The sequence below is a fragment of the Clupea harengus genome, chromosome 24, assembly GCF_900700415.2.
Source record: "Clupea harengus chromosome 24, Ch_v2.0.2, whole genome shotgun sequence".
NCBI classification, from domain to species: domain Eukaryota; kingdom Metazoa; phylum Chordata; class Actinopteri; order Clupeiformes; family Clupeidae; genus Clupea; species Clupea harengus.
In genome coordinates this window covers 17,150,857-17,164,998 of record NC_045175.1, presented here as the reverse complement: position 1 = coordinate 17,164,998, position 14,142 = coordinate 17,150,857, and the positions used below count along the sequence as shown (strand labels likewise).

At 41.8% G+C, this 14,142-nt stretch overlaps 1 protein-coding gene across 1 annotated transcript; it reads left to right on the top strand.

Annotated features, from left to right (window-relative positions):
- The first annotated feature begins 2,174 nt into the window (after positions 1–2,174).
- Positions 2,175–11,935, top strand: LOC122128765 (adhesion G protein-coupled receptor E1-like). The gene is made up of 10 exons (XM_042703521.1): positions 2,175–2,190; positions 2,505–2,651; positions 5,543–5,680; positions 7,205–7,236; positions 7,830–7,910; positions 8,372–8,528; positions 9,065–9,178; positions 9,439–9,620; positions 9,835–9,996; positions 11,708–11,935. Exons 1-10 carry the CDS (start codon positions 2,175–2,177, stop codon positions 11,933–11,935), a joined length of 1,257 nt encoding a protein of 418 aa, XP_042559455.1.
- Positions 11,936–14,142: the final 2,207 nt, after the last annotated feature.

Sequence of the window (14,142 nt, the reverse complement as noted above, 5' to 3'; positions counted from 1 at the left end):
ACTGACCGTACCAGGACAGTTGAGAGGCTATCCAGGCAAATTGCCTCAGAGCGGTAGTAAGGCGCGTGGACAAGAATATCCAGCAGAGAGCCGGCTGGCTCGTCGGTAGCCACCGGCAAGCAGGAGACTGCCAGCTAGCCAGCTAGTTGTCCAGGGAGTAGACAGTAGCGGATAGCAGGTGCAGCAGGTAAGCAAACAAATCCAGACAGAGCGGCGTTAAACTCTGCGTTAAACTAGCCACCAGCTAGCAGGAGACTGCCAGTTAGCCAACTAGTTGTCCAGGAAGTAGATGGTAGCAGAGAGTAGGTGCAGCAGGTAAGCAAACAGATCCAGATCCAGAGAGAGCGGCGACAAAATCGCCAGAGTCCCCGTCAACCGGGGGATCAGGTGGGATGAGGCAGCACTATGACATGCAGGCTGATGTCACTTTCAGACTTTCAGACAAAGTTTCTTGATAGCAGCTGTAGTAAAAGTGTACATACACACATGCTCACACACGCACGCACGCACGCACACACACACACGCGCGCACACACACACACACACACACACACACACACACACACACACGCACACAGGATCAGTGAATAAGAGGAAAACTAAATGATCACCATGAAGCCACACGAAAATCTGTGGGTGTTTGTGTCTGTCACAGGCCTCTGTCTGAACACACACACACACACACATCCATGTTTACTTTAAGTGTGTTTTGTGTCTGTTACAGGCCTCTCTCTGAACAAACACACAAACACACACACACACACACAGTCACAGACAGACAGACGGACAGACAGACAGACAGACAGACAGACAGACAGACAGACAGACAGACAGACAGACAGACAGACAGACAGACAGACAGACAGACAGACAGACAGACAGACAGACACACACACACACACACATATCCATGGTCACTGTGTGTGTTTTGTGTCTGTCACAGGCCTGTGCCTGAGCAGTGGAGTGCATGAAGGATGCAAAGAGGGATTTGTCTTCAGCAATGGAGGATGTGTAGTTAAGGATGCTGGACAAGCTACCACATGAGTAGGACTCAAACAACCTGTACAAGAGACTATTATTGAATGACTAACCTAAGGCATTTAAAACCAATCAGATAGGCTGCATTAGTCTGAGTGTGTTTCGAATTGAGATGTGTGTTTGTAATATCATATATTTCTTGTATTTGCTGTGATATGGAATTGGAGCTCTGATAGTCATTGCCACCACACACATGACAAAACAGGATGATACCAACCAGGGACAGAGAGTATTTCTAAGGGCTGCTTTGAAAATATGCAGCCTTTCAAACCAATCTGATATCCTTGACGGATGTTGGATGAAAGATGTATTGTGTGGCTTGAAAGACAGTTTGATTTTATCCTGTATGGCTGTGTACCAATCCAACGAGGGGCCTATAGTACAAAGCAAGTTTCACACACCCAAGTTATCTTAGCCCAGGTTTTCCCAATCTAGTTATGAGTATGTTCACGTATAAGGGGTGGTGTTGGCACCAGACAACCAATAGGAAACCAACATGGAAAGGTCTAGAGCCACATAGTTCACTCAAGAAGAACAAACCATAATCCTTAACAAATATGAGTAATTTAAATCTATAACACAGGCTAAAAGCAACACAGTTTGAATGTGAGTGCCGAATGCGTAAGTTAATAGGCTTATCAATATCGCTGCCTCATCATTAAGGCACGAGTAGATGTGACTATAATCACAATTGTGTATTCCGTTAAATTAATGGATTGCTTAGATGTATTCTTATGGTGTTCTAAGTCAATTTAAGCGTGATTCTTTCCATGAACAATAGTCTGCGGTATCTCCCAGGAATGGTGACACCATTTACAAAGACAATTGATTGGTCAGTAGGCGGTGTTTCTCTCTGGATCAGGTTAGGTATGCAGCAATGTACCCCGGCTAAAAGCGAACCACCGTTGTGACACTGGAAACCCAGAGGGTAAACCTGAAGTTACCTCATTAACCCCGAAATCCTGCTTCATAGTACAGGCCCCTGATGGTGTGTGTGTGTGTGTGTGTGTGTGTGTGTGTGTTTGTGTGTGTGTGTGTGTGTGTGTGTGTGTGTGTGTGTGTGTGTGTGTAATTGATTAATGCGGTGCTTCTCTACATCTGTTATGGAGCAGGTTAGGTATGCAGCATAAGTTACCATGGCGATGTTCCCCAGTAAAAGGTGAACCAACATTGTGACATTGAAAAACAAGATGGTAAACCTGAAGATACCTCGCTAACCCCGAAATCCTCCTTCGTAGTACAGTGGGCAGAGCTGTACTTGTTCAACAGTCATCTGCTGATTGTTTGTTTATGACTGGCATGTAACACAAGATAATTTAGAACCCAATATAGAATAAGTAGTGGCCAAAACTTTGTTTTCTTTTCATTACAAACACTTACTAGATTCAAATATTGCATTTGGATTCATAGTGCTAAAGTTCCAACAGATTCTTACATCCTGTTCCCATTGTGACATGACAATTCAGATGAAGATGAGTGTGACTCTGTAGTTCCGGTCTGTGGTCTGAAGGCAGAGTGCAAGAACACACCAGGCAGCTACTACTGCACCTGTCGTACAGGATACAGATCCTCAAAGGGGGAGAGGTTTACAGGAGATGACTCACATTGCAAAGGTAAAGGCTCTTATATACTGTAGCTATCACCAAAGACTTGTTTCTAGAATATTCTTTGATGGAGGAAAAACTGCTCATACCATGACTTACTATCTCTGTCTCTGAGTGCCGAATGCGTAAGTTAATAGGCTTATCAATATCGCTGCCTCATCATTAAGGCACGAGTAGATGTGACTATAATCACAATTGTGTATTCCGTTAAATTAATGGATTGCTTAGATGTATTCGTATGGTGTTCTAAGTCAATTTAAGCGTAATTCTTTCCATGCACAATAGTCTGCGGTATCTCCCAGGAATGGTGACACCATTTACAACGACAATTGATTGGTCAGTAGGCGGTGCTTCTCTATGTTTCTCTCTGTTACCTAAAAAACAAACTGCTCTGGATCAGGTTAGGTATGCAGCAATGTACCCCGGCTAAAAGCCAACCACCGTTGTGACACTGGAAACCCAGAGGGTAAACCTGAAGTTACCTCATTAACCCCGAAATCCTGCTTCATAGTACAGGCCCCTGATCGTGTGTGTGTGTGTATATGTGTGTGTGTGTGTGTATATGTGTGTGTGTGTGTGTATATGTGTGTGTGTGTGTGTGTAATTGATTGGTGGCAGTGCTTCTCTATGTCTGTTATCTCAAACATAACCTGCTCTGGAGCAGGTTAGGTATGCAGCATACGTTACCATGGCGATGTTCCCCAGTAAAAGGTGAACCAACATTGTGACATTGAAAAACAAGATGGTAAACCTGAAGTCACCTCGCTTACCCCGAAATCCTGCTTCGTAGTACAGGGAGCAGAGCTGTACCTGTTCAACAGTCATCTGCTGACACCCCTCTCTTTCTCTCTCTCTCTCTCTCTGTGTCTGTGTGTGATCTAGAGCATTTACAGCAAGCTATTCAAGAGTGTTAATGAGGAGTTCAGAAAGGTATATAAGGCAGGGGAGGAAACTCATCTCTGTTTTTTTTATGTGCTAGAGCTCAGGGTTAAAGCTCAATTCTAATTCAGTGGACTTTGTCAAATTCAGGTGAATTTCTCCTCAAAGTCTTCTAGCTGTTTCTCTGCCATACACTATTTTAGCCAAACATATCAGCCATGGGCCAAGGCCATACTCTATTTCAGCCATTTTTTCAGGAGCATGGAAGTGAAGGGTGTAATTTGACTGGTTGTTGAGCTCAAATAACAACCTTTTGCCAGAAACGGGGTAAACCTGAAGTTCCCTCGCTAACCCAGAAATCCAGCTTCGTTGTACAGGCCCCTGATCCTGGTTGGAAAGGGCATGTCACAATCTGACCCCGGTAGACTTTCCTCACACAATTTCACACAATTTCTGAAACCTGTCACTCATTTTGTCTTTTGTATGTTCTAACAATGAAAACGCAATATTTGTGTATTTGTGTGCTTACATATTCAGTCAGTTGTAAATATGTTGTCAGATTGCTCTATGAAGTGCACTGTAACACTGTAACTACAAAAGGCTTTAGCCCAACAAAGGCAAGAGGGTTTTAGATGTATCATACAAGTGTGTACTTAGTGATTGAAAAACTCTAATCATATGAATAGCTGTGTTTACCATTTGACACAAAATATTTTGAAATTACTTTTCAAATGCGGCTTTTCATTTTGCAGGACATTTGTGAACTGTGTGTAGAGTTCTTAGAAAATGAGACATACAACCCCAAATCAGAAAAAGTTGGGACGGTATGAAAAATGGAAATAAAAAAAGAAAGCAGTGATTTATACATTTACCTTGACTTGTATTTCATTGCAGACAGTATGAACACAAGACATTTCATGTTTTGTCTGGTAAACATAATTTGATTTGTAAATATACAAACATTCCTGCCATTCAGGCCTGCAACAAATTCCCCAAAAAGTTGGGACGGGGAAAATTTAGGGGTAGTAATGAGGTAGAATAATTAAATAATGATGTGATTTGAAACAAGTGATGTCAACAGGTCATTGTAATCATGATTTGGTACAAAAGCAGCATCCAGGAAAGGCCTAGTCCTTTAGGAGCAAAGATTGGCTGAGGTTTTCCAGTTTGCCAACAAATGAGTGAGCAAATAATTAAAATGTTTAAAAACAATGGGCCTCATTCTCGAACGCAGTTAAGAAGAATTTAAGAAGGAATTTCTTCTGAACTCCACTTCCGGTGGATTTAGGAACAAACTTGGCATTCATGAAAGTTTTCTCATCTGGGATTTGTTCTGAACTTCAGAAGAATTTCAGAACGCAAAATAGCAGAAAAACCACAAGATGGCCCACAGGGCCACTCCGTGTTAGAAGTATTAAGGGCTGAATTGAAATATGTTGCAAGACGATACATTTAATTTAGTGTTTATTTTGAAAAAAACAATGCAATTTATCAGGTAAAACATCAAATAATGTGCTGTTGTACTGTTTTCAATGTAATACAGGTCAAAGAGAATTTACAAATCACTGTTTTTAGTTACAATTTTAATTTAACATACCGTCCCAACTTTTTCTGATTTGGGTTGTAGTTTCAGATAAAGTGTGAAAGGGGAAAAAAAAAAACTGTAACGTGTGTGTCTGTGTCTGTGTCTGTGTCTGTGTCTGTGTCTGTGTCTGTGTCTGTGTCTGTGTCTGTATGTGTGAGTGTGTATGTGTGTGTGTTCTTCTGGAGCAGATGTGAATGAGTGTGTTGACAGTCGTCCTCAGGGATCTACTGGGTGTGTACCTTGAGAGCATGTCTGTTATATATTCAGGTGCATATATAAGCTATATAAAAACTGCTCATATCATGACTTACTATCTCTGTCTCTGTCTCTCCCAAACCATAAAGTACACAACATCAAGAGACATACAATGAAGATAATGAGTCACAATCTCTCTCTCCTCTCTCCCTCTCTCTCTTCTTCTCTCTGTCTCTTTCAGACATAAACGAGTGTGACATAGACCCAGGCATCTGCGGCTCAGAGTCGGAGGGCAACTGCATAAACACACAGGGAAGTTACACCTGTGCATGTCGTCCTGGTCACAGCAACTATGGCAACAGACAGGGCAGGTGCACAAGTGAGTAGTGTCTATGTCTCTCCAACTGTATATACAGTACTTAGCCGTGATGTGCCATTCTGTTGAGAAAGTCAGGCAGTCCTGGAACCGTTTAAACATATATTTAATGCAATATTTCAGTTATGTACATCTCTCAGTCACAGCACCAGTAGAACAGAGTAAACACCCACCACTTCATTAGCTAAAGACTCCATCATTACCTATGGCTTGAGGGAGGAGATCCTAGACCACGTGCGGAAAGGTAAACAAACTCCACTGAGGTCCAAGTGTATTTCCTTTATTTTGTGGCGAGCCCTGTCATTTGGAAGTGGATGGTATATGGAATAGTTGCTGTTGTTGTTGTTGTTGTTGTTGTTGTTGTTGTTGTATAGATGGTCTTTTGATAGGCTGCAGGTCTCCTCACAAAAGCTTATGTTATGTTTACTGTCATTGCACAGAGTACAAGTACTGAGACAACGGAATGCAGTTAGCATCTAACCAGAAGTGCAAAAAAGCAGAAAAGTGCAGAGTATGTACATATGTATAGTGGTTATATATAAAATAAATGAGATATATATGTAACGGGTGAGCGGCAGTGTACACCCACTACGCCACCCAGTTCACAGAGATGGGACTCTAGTTTACTTTTAACTACTTAGGTTCTTTGTTTGGAGGGAGCAACGCCACAGATTCATCCAGCCAACAGTTTCTGATACAAAAATATAGTATTTATTACAAGCTTGTTCTAAAATATAAATACACCACGGCAGTTATCCAAGTCCATGTGAATCGGGCCGTGGGCCACTGCCGAAGGAAGCACAGTCCACAGTAGGTTGTAAACTATAAGTCCGTCAGCATCCGCCACCGCACTGCAGCTGCTTACGTTGGTCTGCCAAGCACGCACACATTGAACCGGGAGCAGATGAATCTAGCTCCCAGTCAGTGCTCAATGACGCTTCCCTCAGTAGTCGGACGACTCGGATCAGATCTTTCCTGAGCAACCTACGAAAGCGGAAGCGGGGGATCTCACACAGCCTCCACTCCAGCGCAGTAGTGAAGCAAATGACAAACTTTGGATCTCGTACACACAGACGTCAGCGAAACCAGCAACGTCAACCGCTTAAACAAAGCAACAACATAACACACATACACAGTCACTCAACACCCACATATGACACCCCCCCACACTTTATCGTTGACAGTCCTGGTCAACAAAATAATACTATAAGGAATCCCTATACCTCACTGGTGGCCATCCCATATTGGCACGGGCTGACCTTGATTTCCTTCAAATCCCTCTGGGACAAGGGGATCTACCCGGCGCACATAAAAGACAGGCAGTGGCTCACTCCGAGGTGACACTGAGGGTTCAGGGTGTGTTGCGGGAGCACCTTGTGGCGGGTTGATACAGGGTTTGAGGGCATTCCTACCCCATTCTTTCCAGAGTTCATCTTTGTGTTGGCTCATAACATCTGTTTTTATTCCTTGGTTATACTGTTTCATTTTTTTATGATTTGATGTTTCGTCTTGTTTCATTTTTTTTAGATCTTGTCAGTGACATTACAGAACAATGCAAGGTAAAGTGTTACTTGGAACTGCTCACCTCTTATATTTTTGAACAGAATATACTGCTTACTACTAGTTGTTGTGAGAATGGAAATCATCCCAAAGTTACTATGTCGACTTGCTATGACATGGTACTAGGATGTCTATGCAGTGTAGGACAGTATCAGTTCCATAATGTTATAAACTATTTATGGAATTCTGCAACAGGATCACTTAACTTTAGCCATGTGTTATAAGGCATTCATTACCATGTTATAAGGTTTTTTGCCTGAACTGGTGAGTTAAGACAAAACAGACGGGCAACAGACGCCTTCTTGCAAACACCCACAACAGTTGAGCTAGCACTGCTGAAGGCTAGTTGCTATGCTAACACCACCCACAACAGTTGAGCTAGCACTGCTGAAGGCTAGTTGCTATGCTAACACCACCCACAACAGTTGAGTAAGCACTGCTGAAGGCTAGTTGCTATGCTAACCTGTGTATTTGGTGACATTGTGCTATGGAAGCTCAGGTTAACAGGTTCATGTAGACTATTCGACCTACTTTCCCACACCCATCCAGCCCATTCACGACCTTGACTGGCATCTGTTATCTTGTGCTGTAGGAGTCAGACGTGGGGTGCAAACTGGACTTTCTGAAAAAACTGGAGCAGAATTCATCTGTGTCGACCAGTCTGCCGCTGACGGTAAGGCCTGCCTTCAAATGATACATATGATGCATAAGTGTTTTCAGTGGATGACTGTTGACAATACAGGAAACATATGACGAACACCATTAACTCAGCCCATCTCATCAGGGTCAATCAATCCCAATCGCTTTTTTTACAAAAAAAAAAAAGAAACTAAAGTAGGAATCTGGATGTTCTAACATAGACATTTGAACACATTGTAAGCATTGCCCCTCCCCGGTATGAAGGCTGTTGTTCTGTAAGTTAAGCCAGTGAATTTGGGGTGACTTTTTTTTTCTTTGCATTCAAAAGGTGGTGTCCTCTGCAAAATCAGTTACATATAATGTTGTATAATAATGTATACCATTATTAATGGTTTATTTAGTGTTTTTCTGTAACTGATTGTCAACTTTTTTTGCCCCCACCCCCCCCCCCCCACACACACACACACACACACACACCCACACACACACACACAGGTGGTGTCCGGTCTCCTAGATGCTTTACTGAAGACCCCCCCAGACAGTCTGGTCTCGATGGGAGAGGCTGTGCTCCAGGCCACTGAGCAGCTGGTGTCCAGACTGGTGAAGCCCACTCACACTCAGTCCAGCAGAAACTTCAGTACTAACACCACAGGTACCTACTGATGTTAAGCTTTAAACCACACACACACACACACACACACACACACACACACACACACAGGTGGTGTCCGATCTCCTAGATGGTTTACTGGAGGTTTACTTTTAAGCTTTAAACCACACACACACACACACACACACACACACACACACACACACACACACACACACACATGCACACGCGCACACACAAACAGACACACGCACGCGCACGCACGCAGTTTGTGGATTCAGATAGATAGATAGATGTGAGGTAGTTGTAGTTTGTGGGTTCAGAAAGATAGATAGATAGATGTGAGGTAGTTATAGTTTGTCTGTACAGATCGATAGATAGAGAGATGTGAGGTAGTTATAGTTTGTCTGTACAGATCGATAGATAGATAGATGTGAGGTAGTTGTCCCCATTCAAACTGCAGTTCCAACAGCAGTCAGCTCTGGACCAGATTATGACACTGCAGCCCTCCTGGTCGGTTAAGATCGTTTCTCCATCCTGGTTGGTTAAGATTGTCTCTCCCCGATATGTTCCCTCAGAGGTGGAGATCCTGAGCATTGGGCCAAACACCACCCTGACTAGTTTCCCTCAGCTGGTAATCTCCAACGTCCGTCTGGACATCGACCTCCTGGGAATCGCTCGGAACAACCACGGTATTCCAGAGACTCACCACCTACACACTATTCCACTGCTGTCTTTCTAATATAGCATTCAGGATCCTCTAAATTCTGACACTGAGATGAATGATATCAAAATGAGTGTCCGCTGGGTTGCCTGATTAAAAGTAAAGCTATTTTTTCCGTTTACCCTCTAGATTTAGTATTTATGGTCCTCGTGATGGACCATGATGGTTAATTGTCGTCCAATAACATGCCTGATCAAAAGTTAACTCTGTTGTCATTCTGGCCTCTAGGTTCAGCAGCTGTGGTCCTCATGGTCTACAAAAGCATGCAGGAGGTCCTTAATGCCAGCTTCTTCAAAGCAGGACCCAGTAAAACTGCAAAAATGATGTCTAATGTGATCTCTGTCATCTTGCCCGATACACTTAACAAGGCTCTACTGATTCCAGTCAACCTCACGATGCAAAATGTCTTAGTAGGTTTCCATTTTATTTCATTTTCCAGTTTGAAAAAGTGACTGTGAAATGTGATGTGAAATATATATATATTGTTATATTACATTAAGTGAACTGAACAGACATTAGTAGACTTAAAGGAAAGACAATTATTTTACATGTTTTGGAAGAACGTGAGCATTATTATTGCGCTCATTGTAAAAATGTTTGTTTCAAATGTGTTTCTCTGGTCAGTCCACCAGCCCACAGGAAAAGCTCAAATGTGTGTATTGGAGAATCAGTGCCTGGAGCGAGGATGGTTGCCATGTCAGCGAGACCAACTCCACACACACCGTGTGCTCCTGTGAACACCTCTCCACCTTCGCCCTGATCATGACGGTCGATCAAACCCTGGAGGTAAGATATTTCATGTTACAATTACGTATTTTCTTATATTTGAGTTATATGCCAAAAGAACATTCACTCAGCCAAGATCAACACTAAAGCTAAGCACTCTATCTCAGGAAATATCAACACTTTAGCTCAGGGTTATGCAGAGACCCTTTGAATTATTTGTAAAAGGTAACCTATAGTAACACATCATTCATTAATGTTTGAAATATGCCTAGGAGCTATTTAAAAAAAAAAAAAAAACGTATTGAGATGTTGGTCAAGCTGATCATTTCTCATTTTTCACCAGTTCAGGGTCACAGCTCACAGATCACTACTCCACAAGAAAGGGATAAGCTAAAATTTCTGATACGCACATAGAATGGGAAAGGCCAACATTTCTTATACCCACATAGAATGGAAAAGGCTAACATTTCTGATATCCACATATAATGGGATAGGCTAACATTTCTGGGTACCACTTTACAATAAGGTTCCATTTATAAAGGTTTATAAATGGTTCATAATTAGGTTATTAATTAGGTTGTAAACACTTTGTAAGTCATTAATAAGCCAATATAACATTATAACACAGTTTTTATACATCGATGCGGGCTCACTATTTGGGAAGATCCCCATCTTGGCAACCCAGTGTCTATCCCTTAACTGGCTATACTAGGGGCTATACTGGGGGGGGGGGGGGTTCAATTTTAATTACATGGGATGCACACTATGGTCTTATTGTCTTGTCTGTGTTTCCAGAGTTGATATAGAAATAAAGAAAAACATATTTAATTGTGCTTTCTTTGTTAGGTAGCCTAGTGACGTGACGACATAGGTCAAAAGGTCACACACCGGCGCGCCAACAGTAAATAGGGAGCTTGAGTTTTTATATCTCGCCTATATGGGGGGGGGAGGTCTCGTGTTTCCGTTACGGTACTGGTTACTACCCCACTCCTTTTGAACGTGTTCTCCCTATGTGTATGTGATTTGTGTATGTTGTGTCTGGATGCTACTGGATGTCCTAAAATTTCCCTCGGGATTAATAAAGTATCCATCCATCCATCCAAGATCAAGTTACTGCTTACTACCCATTAATCTTATGAGTTACTAACATTTATAACTGGCAAAAGGGAGCCTTATTGTAAAGTCTGAAACATATCACCCTTTAGTAATCAGTAACTAACATTTGTAACTGGCAAAACGGAGCCTTATTGTAAAGTGTGAAACATATCATCATTTATTAATCAGTAACTAACATTTTTAAGTTTTTTTCTTTTTCTTTTTTTTTCCTTTACTATTTAATTTTTTTATATTTCTTATTTAAAGTAGTATTTATTGTTACACCAGGTTCTATTGCTTGTAGCTTGACTATTATCTTCCTTGTACGTCGCTTTGGACAAAAGCGTCTGCTAAATGACCAAATGTAAATGTAATGTGATAGCAGGAAGGAGGCTATCTGGGGGGAAGGGGTTCAAATGCTAATAGCTCAGGTCTCAGTGAGAGAAACATAAAACACGCCTTGACAAAAGGGCCTTTTGGCAGGTGCTCGAGTATTTTTTTTCTGTATACGCATCCTGAGAAGATTTACATTTAGTCATTTAGCAGACCCTTTTATCCAAAGCGACGTACAAGGGAGATGTGTGATCTTACACCAAATTGTAAACTGAAATTGAATACCAAGTTCAAAAGATTTTAAATTCCTTTCTTACCAATGACATGCATGGTTATTCTCCAGAGTAACCCTGTGGTGGACGTTCTGAACACCATCTTCGTGTTTATCGGCCTTGTGTTCCTGACCCTGGGTGTGATGACCTTTGCCCTCTGTCGACGGAACCCCAGGGTGTCCAACATGTCTCGTCTCAACCTCTGCGTGTGTCTGCTGCTGGCTCAACCCCTCTTCCTGTTAACTCAGAGCTTCCTCCACCTCATCAGTCCCCATGAGGTGATGTCACTGTCATCTTAGGATAATAATAACAATAGTAATAATAATAATTATAATAATGTTGTCCAAGACTAATTGTTTTTCAGAAATGCATAATTTTTCAGACATGCATAATTGCAAGACTTTCTCAATAGTATTCTCCTTTCAACTTTGGACTAATTGTCTTCCTTTGATTTTATTAAAATGTTATCATCAACCTTATCACAAACTTGTTATATTTACCTTCTTAACTCTGGACTCTTTCAACTTGTGATGGGAAGCTCGAAACAGACGTCATGACACTTGAAAAAACTGCTTTGGGTGTCATTCAATTCCACATGTCACATGATTTTCCCTGACTGAAGCCTCAAAATGTTTCGAAAGTAAAAAAATTGCTGGCCTATACATTTTAAACCCCTTGGTACATTTTCCTGTGCAATTGCTTCAAAGGTTTCAGTGTTTCACAAAGCCTCAATTTGCCCATCACTAATTTCAACCAACGACTCCCTCTCTTATCCATCTATCCATCTATCTACCCATCTATCCATCTATCCATATATCTATCTCTCTATCCATCTATCCATATATCTATCGATCAATCTATCTATCCAGGTGTTGTGTAAGGTGCTGGCAGGCATCCTGCACTTCCTCTTCCTGTGTTGTTTCATGTGGATGTCCATAGAGGCCGTGCTGCTCTTCCTGTCTGTACGGAAGCTCAAGCAGATCAAACCCAATGACTGGTCGGGGCTACATTGGAAGCTCAGCCTCCTGATTGGCTATGGGATCCCACTGATCATAGTGGGCGTGTCTGCCTCAGTGTGGCCTGATGGATATGGCAGTCCTAAGTGAGTAGAATGAGGGCGGGGTCAAAACTGATCGACAGGAATTTATTTAAAAAATGCAATATATATCACAAATGACATAATTTGCAAATAAAGTACGAGAGAATATTGTAGCAATTGTAGGTTTACTTATAGCAATGGACTTTTCTGTCTGTGTAAGTCCATGTACTGAATGGAATTTCTTAAAATATGATGAATACAAGACATCAATACAACACGAGAAATATCACAGGTGTAAAGCCATGTCCTATAGGCACTGTACGATAATTGATATTGTTTCTCAGTGGTATTCAGTGTATGTATAGTGATTATATGTGTATGTATATATTATATATATATATATGTATGTATAGTTATGTAATCAATGTGTTTCATGACAGGTGCTGGCTCAAGACAGAGAATGGATTCGTCTGGAGTTTTCTTGGTCCCGCATCCTTCATCCTGGCTGTGGGTATCAAATGTTAAATATGAATGATGAACACAATTGGTAAAAGACACAAAGCAAAATCATGATTATACTGAGAAGAAAAACTAAAGAAAGTAAAACAAGTTAAAAAGTTTACATTTATCGTGGAAGGAAAGGGTAAAGATTCTGAAACCTCAGTCTCTCTTCATCCCCCCCCCCCCCTCCTCCTCTTTCTCCAGGGCAACACCAATCTTCCTCACCATCCTCATCACTATTCACTCTAGCCTGAGGGGGACACGCAGCGACGTGTCAAAGGTCAAGTACACCAGGTAAGATACAGCATACCTGTGCAAGATAGGACACACGGAGAGAGAGAGAGACAGGGAGACACACACACACACACACACACACACACACACACACACACACACACACAGAGTGACAGACTGACACACACACACACACACACACAGCGAGAGAGACAGGGAGACAGACTGACACACACAGACACACAGAGAGAGAGAGAGAGAGAGAGAGAAAGATAGATAGATAGATAGATAGATAGATAGAGAGAGTGAGAGAGTGGCTTGTGATTGTTTTACGCCTCATATGTCCATATTTCTCTGTAGAGTCCTGCTGTTTAAAATCATGGTCCAGTTCATCATCCTCGGCTGTCCCTGGGCACTGGGCATATTGGTGGAAGGCAACATGGTTCTAGAGGTTATCTTCCTGTTCATCACCTCACAACAAGGAACCGCCATCTTCTTGATCCACTGCCTCCTCAACATCGAGGTAAATCCATAGAAACATACGGAAACATAAAATATAGAAATAATATCAAATATTAAAATATTTTTTAAATCATATCAAATGACAGGAAATGGCATCAACTATGACATGCCTATGATTATGGTTATATTAGATGTGCTATTAGGTGGAGGGTCTGCTGAGTTGTATGTGAAAACAAAAACTTACTGTACTGATATTCTAGGCTCTGACCT